We start from the raw sequence: 19,038 nt of genomic DNA, 5'->3' as shown, positions 1-19,038 counted from the left end.
GCACTTCTGTGCTTTTTTGGCTGAAGATGCCCACCAGTCTGCCCCCTTCTTGCGTCACCAGTCACATGGCGCTGTGTCAAATAGCAGCACCAATTGCTGGAGTGAGAAACTGTCAGGGATCTGACAGGATAACAAAACCCTGGCCGGTTTTAATCCCTCCCTTCCCTGGCAGAATGATGCCGGGCTGATGTACTGCCTTGGTGCCGCAGTCACAGTCCGGATTCTAACTGTCATCTGAGCTGCAGAACTTTTGTTTTCTTCGAGGGGGTGGGGGGGGAGATGCATAGTCCACTGACTGAACCAGTGTGGCAACCCTATAAAAAGTACAAGCATCAAACTCCGGGAAGGGTTCCATGGGTATGTGAGTCGGTATCAGGTCATCTGCAATGTCCAGAAGCAGCACTTCTTCTATAAAACTTGGCTGCTCTAAATTTAAGACGTGTATATTTCGGCTGGCTCCAGCTGTGTTTTAAACCATGGAACCACCCACCATGACTATTGGTAAGAAAGTTATTAGTGAAAAGAGACTTGCTATAGTGAGAGGAATTCTCGTACACTATGCTTGTACTGGCTATTGGCAGCCCCTAGCAGGAAGTGCCCCACGATTGGTTGATTGCATTGAGCTGTTTCTGTTCCCTCCTCTCTCCAGGTATACCCAGGTCTGATGGTGACTGCTGGCCTCATCCACTACGTGCTGAACCTCCTACACGTGACTGTGCACATCCGTGACGTCTGCGTCTTCCTGGCGCCCGTCTTCAGTGGCCTGACGGCCATCTCCACCTTCCTGCTGACGCGGGAGCTCTGGAACCAGGGGGCGGGGCTTCTGGCTGCCTGCTTCATCGCCATCGTGCCTGGCTACATCTCTCGCTCCGTCGCCGGCTCCTTCGACAATGAGGGCATCGCCATCTTTGCCCTGCAGTTCACCTACTACCTTTGGGTGAGGACTCCGGGGCTGGCCCAGTGTGGTCACTCTGCCGCTCCCGTCCTTCTCTCACCTTTCTGCTCTGGTGGTGAGCTGTCTGTGAGGCTTTTAACGTGGGGGGAGGATCCTCTGCTGTCTCCCATAAGTGCGTGTACTCCACAGCCCCCTAATCATGTCCTCTGCACTGAGAGCATGTACTATGTCCACATGGATGGTCTTTGGCGCTCTTCAGCGCTCGGTTTTGTGACATCGTGCTTTTGTTTTACTGACATAAAGGTACTGACCCTTACTTGAGCCGTGCTGTGAAGACAGACTAGTTATAGCATTTTTCCAGCTCACTTTGATTTTCCACTAAGGGTCGGCTTGGTAAAGGCGTTGATAAAACCAAAGGGACACTTGTACACCATGTGAACAGTAAATATCATGGTTTACCATATGCTAGCATCAAACACTTGTGGAATTATCCTTTGGCATAAATTTGCATTACGAGTCCGTTCTGTTGAGCTGTACTTTTTTTTTCGTAGGACATTAGAAATTTTCAGAAAAAAGTTCCAAGTTATCAGGAATGCATCAGTACATTGCAATGTGCGACACTGCTAATAATGAATAATCTATAGAATATATAATTTTTTCATTTAGGTATTCCATTCACGGAACACCAGCATCTTCATGTATTTTGACCAATCAGATGGTGGTGATCCACCCAACTCTGGTCATGCTTTCGGCCATGTCAGTGTGGGTACAGCTTGGGTACTGCTCACGTACTCTACAATGGAAAACCGCCACTTTGCCGTATAGCTTGGGTCTGGCTTTTTGCTGCCAATGAAACAGCTCCATAATATTTACCAATGTTTTTTTTATTTTGTTTAGTTAGGCAAATTTTTTCTCTTGAACACACTGCTAAAACTACAGTGACACGGAATCTTTTGAACTTAATTGTTCCTCTTACAATAATTAATTGTTGTGAGCTCCAAACAACAATACATGATCACAGTAAATACGGTATGTAACCATGTTACATAGCCAGCTGTATGATAATTGGGATAACAGCCGCTTTGGTGTTTGCAAACATCTCCTCTGAAATCCGCTTTGAGCCAGACGGCCTGCTGACCGCAAAGGTCATATTCATTAAGTGCCCCTTGGTGGTGTGGCTGTTAAGGTGCTATGGTGCAGTTCACAGCCAGGATTCACCTGTATGGGAAGCCCTGGATTGCAGTGTCTCCTGCTTTATTTGTAGTGCTTGATCTGTGTCATGTTTAGTAAATATTTAAACCCTCTGCAGTGTTAAAATGTGCCACGTGAGAGCGTATGCGCTGGTCAGCTTTCCCCCGTTTACATCGGCCTGCTTTCGTAAACTCGGATTCCTGAAGGTCAGTGCTTTGTCCGGTATCACGCGGTGATGGCTGACATTGAACCGGAGCATGTTGCCGGCGGTGAAACAGGTCGCTCTGGGTACCTTGGCAGGGGTAGAAACATCACCAGCTCCTCATGATCGTCTGTAGTGTGCTCAGTAGTCTGTATCGGTGGAACACTTTTAAAAATTTGTTCTCTCTGTTCACGTCTGAGTGCTTAAGCCACGCACTGAGGTGCAGCCTCCTGGAGTGTGGGGCCCTTGTGGTCTTGTTTTCACGGTGCTAAACAGCTTCCTCCAGAACTGCTTGCTGTCCAAGCAGAAGCCCACTGGATCCTCGGAGCTGTCTAGGTCTGATTCATAACGGACCTCCTCTGGGGCCCATTGCAAAGTTTGTCAAATCTGTTGCGGCACACACAGAGAAATAAAGAATGCTGGGATATCTCGGCACACTTACCAGCATGCTGACTGGCAAAATCTTACTATCTGCTTTCTGCTTTTGTATCTATCAGCTGTAATTTGGAAATCACTGCACCCGTGGAAAGCAAACGGAATATGCGATGAGAAGAGCCTCGTCTGCGCAATGCCGCTCTTCTCAAGCGGAGCCGGAACCTGTCGCTTCTGCAGTGCCGAGTTTAACCCCAAACTTTTACAAACGTTCTTCAGACAAAGGGCGTGTGAAGGATTCGACTTCTCCAGCAAAAAGAATTTTAAGAGGAGTTTTAACCAGCGGCGCTTAATCTTGCGGCATCCTGCCAAGGTTTTCACTCCTCTGTCCTCCTTTGATGATTGTTTTATTTTTATTCTTTTTAAACCAAAATAAGTTGAAGACATTTTCCAGTGGGGTTGTCATACACTTTGGACCTGAATTTTTACAAGTGTAAAGCCCAGAGAGACTGCTTGGGTAGCATATTTTTACAATATTTATGTATTTTAAGGGCAGTTCACAAAAAATAGAAGTGAAGGTGCCTGGTTTATTAGTTAAGTTATTATTACTGGTGGCTTGTTTGTCTTTGCTTATAGCAGGTGGTTCTCAAACTCGGTCCTCTGGCCCCACTGCCCTGCTCGTTTTCCAGCTATCCCTGCCTTACACACTGCTGATTGACTGAACACACCTGATCCAGGTAATCAGAAGCTGAAAGACAGCCAGGACGTGTGTGTGGGGCAGGGATAGCAGGAAAACAAGCAGGGCTGTGGGTGTGTGTGTGTGTGTATGTAGATCTATTGATGGGTGGGTAGATAGATACAGTTAGATGGATAAATGCAGATAGACGAACGGATAGATAGGTCATTGAAACCCTGTACACTCTCAGCGCAGAGTTTTAGCTCTATAACAAGGATAAAATGTCCTTATTATCGGCCTCTGGGAACCATAAAAGTCACTGTCACAGTTTCTGGATTTAAAAAAAAATATATATATCCGAGTCACTTTAGGGACCATTAGTCAGCCACCATGTCTGAAAGCATTATGGAAGTGGGTACCAAAGGGGAGCTCTGGGGAAGTTAGAAGTGCTGATAATCGGCGCTCGGGTTTCCCAGCGAGCGCCACTAATTCTGCAGTCGGAATCAGAAGGTGTGTCATGACTCCCGGACACTCCCGTCACGGAAAACTGGGCCTGCGGGCTCAGGGAGCGGGGGAAGTTGCTTCACAAGGCCTGCGGAGCTCAGATGTATCAGTCAGCAGTGTAAGGAGCTCTGCGTAAAACAGACCTGTGGATGGGGGAAGGGGCAGGATAAGAGGGATTTTGGGAAAATGAACCTTCTTGGGGTCTGACTGCAAACTGCCAGATCATATGAGAGCGGCCGGTTCTAAGAGATGTTGTGGATGGTTTGGTGGCCAGATTAGACCAAGATGGAGCTGATGCTGGTCACCTGCTGGAACGTGTGGCTGCTACACAATGTCAACATGTGGATTCTGAACCTTGGCACCAGTAGGATATTTTGTTTTTTTTGCTGTTTGCTGGTATAACCGGTCTTGTCTTTAGTTTCCTATTTGAGCTTGCAAGTTTGCAGTAAGAGTGTATTAGAGGAAGTATCGTGCGATGCAGACTTAGAATTTATATTCCTGTGAATGCTCCAGAGCACTTGCATCTGCATGTGCCAACGAGAACAGCATCATAAAGTGATATAACATCTCATCTTACACAGTAGTGAATATCTGAGCACTGAAGCCTGAAAGTCACATGAAGGGAGAGGAAATATGGCATGGAAGCCTGTAGATGAGACTTTTGGGGGATCCCAAGCTAACGAACGTCCCCCCCCCCCATGAGGCAAAGCACTGTGTAGGTGTGAGACTGGAGCCCAGTAACTGGCTGGGTGACAGTGAAGCCCGCAGTGGTCCTGGTGACAATAGAGTTCTTCTCTGCCATTGCATGACAATCTCGTCCCTCCAGCCCCATTTCTTGCTGCTCCCCCAGGTGCCACTTTAGTCTGGGTGTTAAGGTTTTTGTCTCGCCTGTGATTTGGACTCTGCCGGTTCGTCCCGCTCCTCTTGGTCCCTAGGGGGCGGCGCTCATTTGCGTCGTCACCTCTGAGCATTGTGTTTTCTGATTTCGGGCCCTGCTTGGCCCCGCCAGCCGCCTGCTCTTCATTGTGCCGGCTAATAACCCATTCAGCTTGCCGGCGTATTCTCCCAGTGTTGGCCTCCTTTTTAATCTATAATTGAATCCCCCTTCCCTCCGAGACACTGCCTGTTATATGTTGATTTTCTTACTTTCTGGTATTTTTTTTTTGTGTTTTTTTACTTTCTTGTTCACATCATTGAAATGTGGCTCTGGGCTGCACTGGGAGGGGGCTGACTCCAGTGCAGATGTGGATTCCATCAAGGATGGCGATATGGGCCTGAGATGCAGCGAGGATTTTGTCTTTGCGGAAAATCGGCCAGCTGATTTGCTTGGTGCACTTTCCTCAGCCGCCTCTAGGGGGCATTGGCCTTTGTCGCTCGTGTCCGTTCATGTGCACGCTGCTGAGTTGGCATGCCGTCACTGCTGTACCAAGTGGCAGCTTGTGATGCCCCCCTGGCCGAAGCGTTTCACACAACGGGCGTCGCTCTGACTGCTCTGTCAGCAGAAGGCAGGTGCAGTCGCTTCGCACGCCCTGAGACGGCACCACTGCGTGTTCTGGCTCAGGCCGTTGGGTTAGCTTGCTGACTAAAGGCATGTTCCTCAGCCAATCGGGTCAGATACTCCCCCTCCCCCCCAGGGCAAGGCTGAATGCTGCTTTGTTCTGGATTAATGGATTATGCTTGTTTTTCCCCAGTGCTCAGGGAATACCTGGCGACTCTGAAGGTTTTGTTAAATTTCTCTCTTTCCTGGTGTTTGCACCCATGTATTTCATACATATCACAACCCCTTACACACACACACACACACACACACACACACACACACTTTCCCTGGGTCATCGATCTAGCGACCAGAGACACTTAATGGCCAAATGAAGATTTAGCGCTGATTAGTGTCCATATTTCATAGTGTCTTCAGGACTCCAGTCCCCAGAGCTCAGCTTAATATGACCTGTTCTGCTGCAAGGTGCTTCTGCTGAATTATAGATGCCTGTTGTTTTTGTTGGCTCTCTGTTTGTGCTGCTGTCTTGCCGTGAGCACTGGCTGTTTTCTGATTGGCCTCCTCACCCTCCCTCTTGTGCCCCCCAGGTGAAATCAGTTAAAACCGGTTCTGTGTGCTGGACCATAGGCTGCTGCCTCTCCTACTTCTACATGGTGAGTACCAGCTCTCAGACTCTGCCCACCCTGCCGCTTTTACATCTTAAGGGTGTGATGACGAGTGCATGCCAGAATGGACGTTATGGTCGGTCAGCCCTGACAGATGACACTGGTTAATACTAGGTTCGCTTGACTTTTACTAAACAAGATGGAAACTACAGAGTGATGTCTGGCTCGGACAGAAACGAGCTGCCATATCGCAGTGGTGTTGGAAAGCGGGCATTTTACACCTAATTGGAAGTGACTGGAAGAGCCTGGCTGTGAAATGGGACACCCCTCCGCCCCCTCCCCAGAGGCACGGAGTGGCTCGTTAGTGAGACGCGCGAGAGTAAACAGGCGCGCGAGGGCTGCTATCACTCATGGCCGCTCACCCGGGCTCGGGGTGGGGGCGGGAGGGGCGTTGGGAACAGTTCTACGCTAATGACTGTTAGCGTTTTGAGACCAGTGAGCTTCCTGTTGAGAAAGCAAATGTGATTAAAAAATGGATGTCCTCCACCATCCTCATCCCACCGCGCGATGATTCATACCGCCTCTGGTGGCAGCTTACGGCACCTTCTGCCTGGCATGTGGGCCGCCGTCGCCCCCTGGTGGCCACCTTCTGCTTTTCTCTTCTCTTGCATTGATTATGCAAAAAGTGCCCGCTGGGTTTGCTCTAGACTTCGTGATGGGGCGAACAAAATCGATTGGCCCATGTATTATAGCTCCGTAAGGACTAGTGCAAACCATTTGCCCTGTAAACGCCGTTAAACTATTGTGCTTGAAGGCTACGTTGGGAACATGGTGCCGTATTTCTCATGTGGAGCTGGGCATGTTCTTTAAGGTCTATCCTTTTTCATGTGTCCGTTTTTAATGTCGTCGCGCGTCATTGGAGAAGAGGCAGATGTTCCTCGCTGCCGCCATTGACCTCTGGGAATATCTTAGCCTTTCTGTAAGAGTGGTGGTTGCCCCCATTTGACCTGCAGAGCGCCGCTCTGATACGTTGGGATTTCAGACAGTGAATAGTGAGGGCGAGACCTCGAGGCGTCGTTTGTAGGAGTGTCATGAAGAGACCTGAGCGACTGTCCCTGGGGAATTATGACGAGACAGTGAGACTGGGATGGAGAGAGTGTGATTCGGCCCCTAGGGAGGAAAGAAGCGACAGTCGGGCTTGTTATGATGACGGTAATGAAGACATTTTGGTTTGCTCTGCCTTCTGCTTCACAGAATGGTGCCTGGTGGTGGGGGTGGCGGTAAACTGGCTCAGCTACCCCTTTTAAAGAACTATGAGCTCAGACGCTCAGAGCAAGCACCAGTTTCCCAGATATATGTCCAGTGCGACAGTTCAGTGGTGCGATGGCTAATTAGCACAGATTCAGCAGCAGATATTGCGTGACAGACAGCAGTTTGTGATTTATTTATTTGTGATTTATTTATTTTTCTCCTTTTAGTTTTTTTTTTTTTTTTTATGTTCCATGTCTAACCTGTTACTGCTACGCTCGCGTCCATGAGACGACACGATCACCGTGTTTGCATCTGCAGGTGTCCGCGTGGGGGGGCTACGTCTTCATCATCAACCTGATCCCGCTCCACGTCTTCGTACTACTGCTAATGCAGCGCTTCAGTAGGAGAGTCTACATCGGTGAGTGATAAGCGCTCTAATCCTCCAATCACAGCCCCGCGTGTAATTTCCTTTGCACTCGAGCTGTGTTTCTGTGCTTGGACCTGATATTTATAATGAACCATTTTTAATGAGGGAATGCTCAGTGTGTTGGTTGGTGGCCTGCAGGGTTGTGGGTTTGATTCCCACCCTGTGACGGCCAGGGGTCCCTCTCTTATCTCTTCATGCCTTCTGCTTCCTGGGATGGCCTCCTGCCTCCCCGTGGCCCTGCATTGCATCTTCTGTCTTTGAACAGAAGAGGGAAAAAAAAAATGCACTAACCAGTTCAGACTGGAAAATTGAAATGACTGTGACAGCTATAGGCTTGGCGAGTGTGACTAGATAAAGCAGTCATCTAAAGTGACAGAAGTTGCTTGCACACGGCCCCCAGCACTTCCTGAGTAAGAGAACAGTCTGTGTTTGCCATTCAAGTCAGAGTAATTTCAGTCTTGTTTAATTTTCTTTATTACAACACATGTTACACAGCGAGAGTTGAGTGCTGTATGGCAACTGTGTGCGTGCCAGTGAAACGGGGAGCTGATTGAGGCCTCTAAGTGTGTTCCAGAGTAACAGGGCAGCTGAACGAGGCCTGTGGGTGTTTGCCGGTAAAGAAGGTACAGTTTGTGTTTTAGTGGTCTTTACACCAACCAAAGTTTTTTTCTGAAACGAAGGAGAAATACCACAAGTCCCTGTGGTACAAACTGCGTGTGGGGGGGGTTTCGTCTCCTCACCCTACGACTCTGACATATTTGGTGTTCCCATTTCCGGGAGGCGAATATCAGCTCACTTTTTCATAATGACACAGATCAAACTGTTACACCCTAGGGATATAACGATACACTCAACTCACGATTCGATACGATTCACAATTCTGAGTTCACGATATGATTTTATCACGATTTTTTAACAGTACGAACTGCAGGCAAATTTATTCAAAAACATTCCTTTATTTCTCTCTGAACTGTGCAAAACGTGTCCCCTTAACAGTGCAACTGAAATTCAATAAAATACTGTCAAAAAAAATCCCAAATCAAAAATAAATCTTCAAATAAACGGTAACGCTTTACATTAACTGCACCTTCATAATGCTTTTATATTACATTCATAATGTATTCATTAGGGGCGGCATGGTGGTGCAGTGGTTAGCACATGTCGTCGTGGGGTTTCCTCCGGGTACTCCGGTTTCCCCCCACAGTCCAAAAACATGCTGAGGCTAATTGGAGTTGCTCAATTGCCCGTAGGAGTGCATGTGTGTTTGAATGGTGTGTGAGTGTGCCCTGCGATGGACTGGCCCCCCATCCTGGGTTGTTCCCTGCCTCGTGCCCATTGCTTCCGGGCAAATTTTGAAACATCCAACCTTTATAATGCAAATAATCATAAAGTCTGTGTAAGTGCTCTGGAGCATTGAGCTGCAAGGGCTGATAGTATAGCGAGTGTTCATCTCCCATCCTGTAGACGGTAAGACGGTAATAAACGGTGCTGCTTTGCATCTGCGTTCACTGCATTGAGCACTTGTTTGGGGTCTCTGTGTCATTGTCGTTTAGGGTCACCAGGCTGACACTTGTGCACCTACCATTGAGTTAGGAGACATCTCTAGATCAGTGCTTCCCAATCTGTTCCTAGGGCACCCACAGACTGTTCATGTTTTTGCTCCCTCCTAGCTGGGAGGGAGCACAAACATGGACCATTTGTGGGTCCCTGAGGACTAGGTTGGGAATTACTACTCTACATGCACGGGTCATCCAGCTGTAGCCATGACAATGGTATATTAAATGTAGAGGTACCCACTGATCTGCAAATGAATTGAAAAATGACATTCTTTGACAGCTATATATTATATCTGGTTCACAAGGAGTAATATATTCCCAGCCTGTTCCTAAGAGAATCAAATTATAATCTGCATGAACGTGGAGTGCTGCCGCAGTTCATTGTGAGGCAGGCAAGGCTCTCAGAAACCCCCGGGGATATATTATATTTGGTCTTTGATTAAAAAGGTCACTCGCATTCAAAATGCCCTGTCAGTCATGCGCAGGTAAGAGTCTGAAAGCCGTGAAAATGATAGACATGAGGTTACTGACCTCTAACACACAGGAGATGCATAAAAATTAATAGGAAAAAAAACTGTGGAAAGTGTGCTTTTTCTGCGTTTCGTCTGAGCATCTCGGGCCTCTCGAAAGTCATCTCTCTGGCAGGTAGATGTAGGCTTTCGGCACCAATGTATTCCAACAGATCGTTTGAGGAGGAAATGGTGGTGGTTTTAGAATCTTCAAAATAAGCTGGTGCTTTTTTCTGTTTTAATTTCTGTGAAGGTTTTCCACAAATACAACTATCTGCTCTGAAGGGCAGTAACCAAAAATAAAAGCTCACCGATTCACGGTGACGCGGTGGTGTGTTGGGTGGAACAAGCGTGTTACACGCCCATAAAGTGAGAACCAGCTTCCCGAATGTGGCCATTTGTGTTGCAGAAGTATGAAAGCTTGTTTTCAAAGGAGCCATGTTTCTACTGTGAAATCCGGGGAGACGGATTTTGCCCTGGAATCATTTGGCATCCCCAGGTTCCACTCCTTGCTCGTCTGAATGTTATCATGAACCCATGTGGGGTCAGTCATCCCTATTCCTCTACCAGGAGGCAGGGCCTTCCCAGCAAGGTGACGATCTCGGGTGTTGCCATGGGAAGGCAATGCGTGCCTTGGGGAAGTTTCTCAGCGGTGGGCTGCCACGACAAAATCTTTGCTGCCATGTCAAAAAAAAAAAAAAACTCTATCCAACAGATCATCTAATTCACCCCCTTGGTGACTTGCTCGGAAGCCAGATTCCTTCCCCCACCCCCCGTGTACAGAATTCAGTTAACGGCACTAATAGACTGTTGCGTTGTCATTTAGCAGACACTCTTATAAAGCTTTAATAAAATTAAGTTACTTAGGTATTTTATAAGGAACGGAAATACAGATGAAGTAGGTAAATGGAAAAGGCATTTAGTTAATGCATCTCTCTTCTCCTTCTCTTACACCCCATTTACATGCTTATACATCACTATTTTACAGTTATGGTGTTGTGTAGTAATGGGAGCAAAATGGTAAAGTCTATGCTAATCTATACCCCGGCAACATTGTAACATTAGCGGTAACTTTCTGACACAGCTCCAGTGTGAATGCATAACGTACCGTTACTGTGGTGGGGGGTGACCTTTCTCCCTTTATTCACTAAGTTGATATCAGCTGGACGCACATAACACTTTACTGTTATGGTTGAGTGAGTGGGAATGAATTTATTTATCCATGTTGTGTTTACCTGATATGTCAATGGATTTCATGTGTGCAAGGGGGTCACGCACCAAGAGAAACTGACAAACCCGCCAGATTCAGCCGAGTCGCGAAACACGGTTAGGCTGTTCAGTTACGTTGTTGAGTGGAGTACTGGAGACTACAACCCCACCAATGAGCAGTCAATGTGATCGATCTCCAGAACCCAAGTCTCTCTCCACCTTCACCTGTTGTTCCTTTAGCTGTGGCCAATTTTGCATGGCGTCTTAGAACTTCGTGCACCAGGCCTGTCAGTCCGCAGCTGCTGTATCAAGCTCCTGCAAAAATGTATTTATTTTTTCAGTAACACTGTCAGTTCATCTTAGCCTTTGCTGCCCCCATCTGCTGCCTGCAGACTTTGCCAGTGACGCCCGTCTCTGCATTTTGTGACCAGCTCATGTTGGCCTTTAGTAACCCCCTTGTTTTACCCGTCGTGTGCATTTGTGGTTTCTCAGCCTAGCAGCAGTCATACCCATCCTATGTTTCATCTGCCTCGATTATGTCACTTTGCATGAAAACATCTGCTGAATGACAAAATGCAAATTTTAACTTGCGGTCCCCAAGCAGAACACATGAATGTTATATGGAGACCCACTTCAAGGAATGATTTCCACTCAGAGATGAATTATATGAAACAGTCCAGAAGACGAATTCTGTTATCCCTGCCCAGGAGAAATACTGACAAATACAAAATAATAAGAGCAAACGTGTGGCTTTATTTTGTGTTGCCATAAAATCATTCAAGCATAACAATTTTCCAAAACTTTTCGTAGGTAGGCTGAGTGTATATCGAGTCTGATATGATCTTAAGCATTAGATGCCCTGTCTACTGGGAGTGTCACATACTGGTAACACTGATCTGATGCCTTTTAGAGGGAGCTGACCATAATGGTCCAGGCTGCAACATCACAACTGTGCTGCCCTCTTTAGGGAGGCCCTGTTGAGCTCAAATTTCATTGTTGATTTTCTGAATGTTTATAAATTGCGAAACGGCGTATTAAACTGTAGTTAGCAACAGAGGGTGGTGATGTTGCTAATGTACATCACATACTCTACCCCCTAGATCTGAATGCACACATACAGCTGTATGTTCTGGGTTAAGCCAATGAGAAGCAGTGGCATGACCAGTGTGGGTGTGGCTTTGATTGCCCCGCCCATCGTAGGGTTTGCAGCTGTTCCTTCCATCTCTCATGCTGTCGTAGGTCTCTTTGCTTTGTAGTGGGTCATTGGCTCCCAGGTCACAGGAGAGCTTAGATGTTTTTGTTTCACGAATGAAGCCAATGCACCCATACATGGATTGTGTGAAAACTTTTGTGTATTTGTAGTCTAACTTAATTATTAAAGCTGTTAGATGGAGGCATGAATGGAAAAATCCCCAAAAGTTTCCCTACTACTGCTGATGTCAGTGCCAACTTTATTTATGAAGCACTTTTTAAAACATCGTACATTGAGCAAAGTGCTGTACAACACAGAAACCAATGATGACATCTGAAGATATGAGACAAGCTATCAGGTAGATGAGATGAGAGGACTTTTACTGTCATTGTATGTTATGTGAGGCAACTGACAGGCAGAAAACAGTGGTAGGTACGAAGATGAATGAATATACAAAAAGCGTTCCTGACAATATGCGGCATAAAAGCACTCAAGGGCACATTTGTAAAAAGAGCATGGTGAGAAGGCATTGTATAATCAAAGTGAAATTAGATTAAAGTGTTGTTGCATTGAAACAATGCAGCGTGTTTTCTATACATTACTGTAAGTAGTATGGATGGGTGAAAATGTCAAGGTGCATTAGCAGCTGTGGGGGGTGGGAGAGGCTGACTGGAATGAACTTTACAGCCCTTAACAGCTCTGGGGGCTCAGGAGATGGATTGTGAGCTTTCATAGTTTGGTATCTCTTCCCTGATGGCAAGGAGACAAACGGACTGTGTTCTGGTTGGGTCCTTGCTGATGTCGGTAGCCTTCTTGCACCGACCAAATTCGGCAGCGCAGTTCCTATGGCCCTGTTACTGGTACTAATGTGTCCTGAGTGATCCGATCACAAGTGGACAGTGCCAAAATACAGGTGTGAACGCACCCATTGAAAACGCATAAACCAGACCCGACTGTTCAAACCACCAGTGGCGTGCCGGTGTTCAGTATGACGATGCAGGAGGTATGATTTCCTGTGCTGTCGTATTGTGATTGGCTGGTGAGGAAATCCAGAATCCATGAGCTGTGTGTGTCTAAACCAAGGTTGCTACGTTTCTGTATCAGTTCATGGGCTGTTCCTGTATTTAAAGCAGAGCTAAAGTCTATGAATAGCATCCTTATGTATGTGTTTGGTCCCTCCCAAGTGGGACAGAGCTGCATGAAGTGCAATTCAGACTGCATCCCCTGTCGATCTGTTTTCTTGGTAAGCAAACGTCTGACTGTCCAGATTAATGGGATGATGGTCTTGATGTATGGTAGTACGGCCCCTGCATTAACATGCATCCTGGGTGATCCACTCAGAAGTGGGCAGCGCTAAACACGGCCGTTCACACCTGACATTAATGTTCATCCCCGCATGGGTCTCCACTGACCGCTTATGATCGCATCTCACTTTCCCGCAGCTTATTTAAAAAAAAAAAAAAGCACGTAAATCACTTCCGTATGCAGAATCTGCCAACTAGTAAATGGATAAGAAGAAATCAAAAGCTATTGGTGCTACAAACTGCCTACGATGTTTATAATGAATGCCATAATACTCCAAATGAAATAAATTTATAAATAAACAAAGATATTTCAATAATAAATGTGGTTTTATTTTGAATAATTCCATAAAGGGTATTATATTTCTTAATAATGTTTATCTTCTATGTGTAATCTTTAAATTTATTTCGTAATAATGTTGTGACTTTCATTCGACAGTCATTATTATAAAATGTTATTTCACATAATGCAAATTTTCTTTCTTAATTCAAACTATATTTCACAATAAAGTCAAACTTCACATTGTAGGCATGCATTTTTTTTTATACGTGATACAAATGTACTTGTTAACCTAATGTTTTAATTCATATTTTTTTTTATTCAAGGGCAAAGTGTTTAGTCTGCTGTGTATTATGTTGGTTGCCATATGATAATCCATCCATCCATTTTCCAAACTGCTTATCCTACTGGGTTGCGGGGGGTCCGGAGCCTATCCCGGAAGCAATGGGCATGAGGCAGGGAACAACCCTGGATAGGGGTCAACCCATCGCAGGGCACACTCACACACCATTCACTCACACATGCACACCAATGGGCAATTTAGCAAGTCCAATTAGCCTCAGCATGTTTTTGGACTGTGGGGGGAAACTGGAGTACCCGGAGGAAACCCCACGACGACATGGGGAGAACATGCAAACTCCACACACATGTGACCCAGGCGGAGACGAACCCGGGTCCCAGAGGTGTGAGGCAACAGTGATAACCACTGTACCACCATGCAGCCCCGCCATATGATAATATTTCGGCTTTTAATCATAACCAATGAAACTCAAAATTTGTGCATTTCAAAGAGGTTTGTTATTTTGTCTGACTCACTGAATTGTGTATTTGACTTGGAGCAAGTTAAGTAAAAGGAGCAAATTAGTCAGAACCGGAGTGGGACTGAATTTCTGACTGGGCCCCTGGGCAGCCCAAAATAAAAAGTATATAAACAATTATGCAATTATATGCTTTAATATGCCAATTATCTAGGCTATTGAATGCACATTCTTATCTACGTGCTTTAATTTTTCATTCATATGATTATTTACTGGCGTGTCACCAATATTAATAAAGCGTGGAGCAGCTTTGACATAAGGAAGCTTCATCAAAGTCCACATTAAATATACAATCTGTGCAAATTTCAAAACATCTTTGATAAATCACTTCTTACACAATTAATTTTTCCCGAATTTGCGCAGAACATTAATAATGCAGATTTTGACAATGTTTCCATGCAAATGGGTTGCGACAGTGTGATATTAAACCAACCTCACAGTAGATTCCACCTTATTTCTTGGTAGTGTAGGGAAAAGACGTGTTGTTCACTATGCAGTTTAATACACAGTGGCTTATTCTCCACTGACGTAACTCGTATGTCAAATACCATTCCTGTGTTTAATTCTTACGCCCACATGAGGATGTCAGTTAAGTAGGTGGGCCTTCAATGCGAAGAATATAGCTATATGCGTCCCAGACCACCTCCGAAATGTGGTTTGAGCGATGGGGTAGTGATGTGTTTTCTATGCGTCTTGGGTCCGTTCACAACTGTATTTAGCGCTGTCCACCTGTGGACGGATCACCCAGGATGCATGATAATAGCAGGTGTGAACTGGGCTCTCAAAGCACTTCACGGCAACTAGGGTTAAGGCAGCTGGGTGGTTGTCGGTCAAGTGCTCTGCTGTCGGCTTTCTGTGTACAGGAACGACTATAGTAGATCTCGGACAGGTGGGGTCAGCAGCTTGTTGGAGAGAGAGCTGGGAAATGCTGGCAAACACCCCTGCTAGCTGATTAGTACAACCTTTCAATGTGCGACCCAACACCCTGCCTGGTCCTGTGGCTTTGCTGGTCTTTACTTTTATCACAGTGGTTCCTTACCTGCTGGCGCTGTAAAAGGCAAAAAGAGTCAACAATAAAACAAAAATAAAACGGACGATAGCTACAAACAATATTCTAAAACTCAAAGCAAATTGAAAGCTATGGGATATAAATGTGTTGGGTAGTGCTTTCTAATGTAGGTGCAGTCCTACTGTAAAGAGGCACCGTATTCCAAAGCTTAGATGCTGACCGTTAAAATCTGCATGTGGGAAACATGGAGGTTTACCTCATAAACGCTTGCGGAATAACAAAGCCGAGCTCCTCCCTCTCCTTCCTCTAGCCTACAGCACCTTCTACATTGTGGGCCTGGTCCTCTCCATGCAGATCCCCTTTGTGGGCTTCCAGCCAATCAGGACCAGCGAGCACATGGCGGCTGCAGGTACGTCCTTAAGACAGTCACATCCACATCTGACCCGGATAATCCAGCCAATGTACATGGGATCTGTTTCGACGTTGCCTGGTCGTATGTTGTCCGCGCCTATTGTCCGTTACCCATCGCCCCCCTCTGCCCTGAGACATGACGGATGCCCACTTCTCTCCCCCCCCCAGGTGTGTTTGCGCTGCTTCAGGCCTATGCCTTCCTGCAATACCTGAAAGACCGGCTCACCAAGCAGGAGTTTCAGACCCTCTTCTTCCTGGGGGTGTCGCTGGCAGCCGGTGTGGTCTTCCTCACGGTCATATACCTGACCTACACTGGTGAGCTGGGGTGTGAAAATACCTGATATACTGTGGCTGCGGATCCATCACTGTGTCCCCGTTGGTCACGCTTATGACATGTCCCTTTAGGCTACATCGCCCCCTGGAGCGGACGCTTCTACTCGCTATGGGACACGGGGTAAGTGTGGTATGCAGTGGCTCCCACATACTCACCACCCCCTGCTCTCGCCCCTCACGAAACCCCTGCCTCTTCCTGCTTATCCTCCGCACACTTTATATCCGCGAGGAGCAGTTCAGCGATTGTAAGAGGATGTTCCAAGATCCGCTGAGTATAATCCATAAGGGCTCTGCTTTGTGCTTTAGTCAGCGTGATTCGTCTTTTATATGTGCTGAGGGCCCGGCGGCTGCTCGGGCCGCAGTCGGTGTGTCCCGCCCCCCCGGGTGTGGGAATGTGTGTCCTAGCAGGAAACGTCACACAGGTCGCATTTGTTATGCTACCTCTGAGAGCAAAGGCCCATTGACATCAGAAACAGTGTGTGAATATATAATTCACTCCCCCCCCCCCCATCGTATCTGAGAGCTTAATCCTGGTACTTTTTACACAGGAGCCCCTGAGCCCTCCCATCGAATTAGAAATATTGATTTAATGGCACTTTATCACCCAGTGGAGATGGTCGCCACCAACAGAGCTGTCAGTCTTGCTTCCACTTGTGGTTTGGCAGTAACTGATCTGACAGCTGTGGTTGTCGCCTTTCTTTACCGCCCCCTTCCTGCTATACTCTGGCCCCTCCCCCCTTGACATTTCATCGATTGGTACACATGACTACCCCTTCATCGATTGATTGGTCCCCCCCGACTCTCTTCCTAGCTCTGGTTGTTCATCCTTGAAGCAGGGTGTGCCTTTCACGTACATCACACGGCTATTCCCTTCGATTCCATCACACCCCATAGGGGATGGTTGCCAAATACACGTTCATAATTTGTTATATTTCTTGTCCATACAATTCCCAGTGAGGTTTTCACTGTTGCCTGCGATGTAATCCATCTTTCCATAACACTGAGTAGTCATGGGATACTGAGGATTAGAGACAGAGGGCCAGGGGACAGTTTTAAATGTAAATGTTGGAAGGCAGTTGAATTGAACGCCACAGGCGAAGTTGTGCTGACTGAGCTCGCACTGAAACCAGGAAAGTACTGATTTCTAGGGAGCAGAAATGAGGCTTCTCACTTTCCCCCAGTGACTCAGCCTGGGCTTTTTTTTTTTTTTTTTTTTGACAGCACAAAGTTATCTTTGCTTTCAATGGACACTATCTGGTGCAGAACCAAACTGAGAACCCATTGCCACAGGGAAAGTTTATGGTTGGCCCGCTTTTGAAAAGTCATGCTGTTGTAAAATGTGTGGGTCTTTACCTGCCCTCCAGATACGCTAAGATCCACATTCCCATCATCGCGTCTGTGTCGGAGCACCAGCCCACCACCTGGGTATCCTTCTTCTTCGATCTACACATCCTGGTGTGCACCTTCCCCGCTGGACTCTGGTTCTGCATCAAGAACATCAATGACGAGCGCGTCTTTGGTGAGCCACGCATCCGCTCTGAACCTGTGTTAAGGGCGATTCCGGTTTATGGTACCACTGTAAGAATTCCAAGATTATGAGTCCAATGAATAACATGTATGACCTTTCTGGCTCTGGAGTTGCAGTATGATTAAAATCAGCTTTTAATGAAAGTCAATTGTTATCCCTCTTACAGGATAATCCATACACACACACACACTCTATTTGGCCATTACACCTGCAGGAACTTTTATGACATCCCATTTTAAACTGCTCCCCCTTGCACCTGTAACAGCTGCCACTCTTCTCGGAAGGCTTTCCACAAGATTTTGGAGTGTGTCTGTGGGAATTTTTGCCCATTAATCCAGAAGAGTATTTGTGATGTTAAGCTCTAATATTAGACATGATGGCCTGGCTCCCAATCTCCGTTCTAGTTCATCCTAGAGGTGTCCGATGGGGTTTATTCCAGGCTCTGTATGTGCCAGTCAAGTCCTTCCACACCAGAATCACTCAGTGTCTTTGAGGACCTTGCTTTGTGCAAATGTAAATTACGAAATGGTTTAAGTTTTAAATCACGTGCCACAATAATACAGGCTGTAAGCCAGCGAATTCCTGCAATAGGCTAAGATATTTTTAGACAGATTTTTCATGCTATGGGTTATCTACAGATACATCATACAGTATTTTTCATTGTGTATCAATAGCAGCCTGTGTTTTTTAGTTGTTCTTTCATCATTTGAGGGGTATAAAAAGCATGTATATTTTTTTTCATATCTCATGCAAATTAGACTACAACATAAAAATCCCTTTCATTCGAGAATGTATAGGGGTGTATTATAATGTACAATGCACTTTATTATTACTGTCTTTAATGTTGATAACATCTTACTATGTGTGATTTATCAATTAAATTGTACATTGTACATGTACATGAGAATCACGTCGTATATGAGCTGCACGAATGGCTCGATATTGTCCATGGTTATGGCTTTCCCTTATCTTGGAACGTATCACCTGCAGATATAGGGGCACTGTTTACTTGAAATTACATTAACTTAAGTGTCACTTTTTAAAATATGTTTTGGGGAAATTTTTCTATTGATCACGCTTTAACAAAACCACGCGACAAAACCAACACAGAATCAAGAAGCACTACCCGCTAACCAGTAACTGCACACTATGTAGCCTGGTCAGAATTTTATCGTAGCACACCCGGCTAATGTGTTGCGATGCGGCATGTGGGTTGCCGGAGCCTGCAGAAACCCTGGAAAAGCAATCTTTTCTTTCTGCAATCTGTTCCC

The 19,038-nt window shown here is 46.2% G+C and overlaps 1 protein-coding gene across 2 annotated transcripts in view; it reads left to right on the top strand.

The window, feature by feature from the left end:
- stt3b (STT3 oligosaccharyltransferase complex catalytic subunit B) overlaps nucleotides 1-19,038 on the top strand; it is a 56,965-nt gene that overhangs the window by 29,860 nt on the left and 8,067 nt on the right. The window contains exons 3-9 of one of the 2 annotated variants that reach the window (XM_049026529.1): nucleotides 650-937; nucleotides 5,926-5,991; nucleotides 7,483-7,612; nucleotides 15,806-15,904; nucleotides 16,075-16,221; nucleotides 16,312-16,360; nucleotides 17,604-17,758. In XM_049026529.1, the coding sequence (XP_048882486.1) occupies nucleotides 650-937; nucleotides 5,926-5,991; nucleotides 7,483-7,612; nucleotides 15,806-15,904; nucleotides 16,075-16,221; nucleotides 16,312-16,360; nucleotides 17,604-17,758 (934 nt within the window). The remainder of the gene's footprint in view (nucleotides 1-649; nucleotides 938-5,925; nucleotides 5,992-7,482; nucleotides 7,613-15,805; nucleotides 15,905-16,074; nucleotides 16,222-16,311; nucleotides 16,361-17,603; nucleotides 17,759-19,038) is intronic. The other variant, XM_049026530.1, reaches the window with a different exon arrangement.

This window comes from Brienomyrus brachyistius, chromosome 9 (assembly GCF_023856365.1).
Source record: "Brienomyrus brachyistius isolate T26 chromosome 9, BBRACH_0.4, whole genome shotgun sequence".
In the NCBI taxonomy this organism is placed as follows: domain Eukaryota; kingdom Metazoa; phylum Chordata; class Actinopteri; order Osteoglossiformes; family Mormyridae; genus Brienomyrus; species Brienomyrus brachyistius.
Note: the sequence above shows the minus strand (reverse complement) of the source record. Positions and strands in the feature narration are given on the sequence as shown.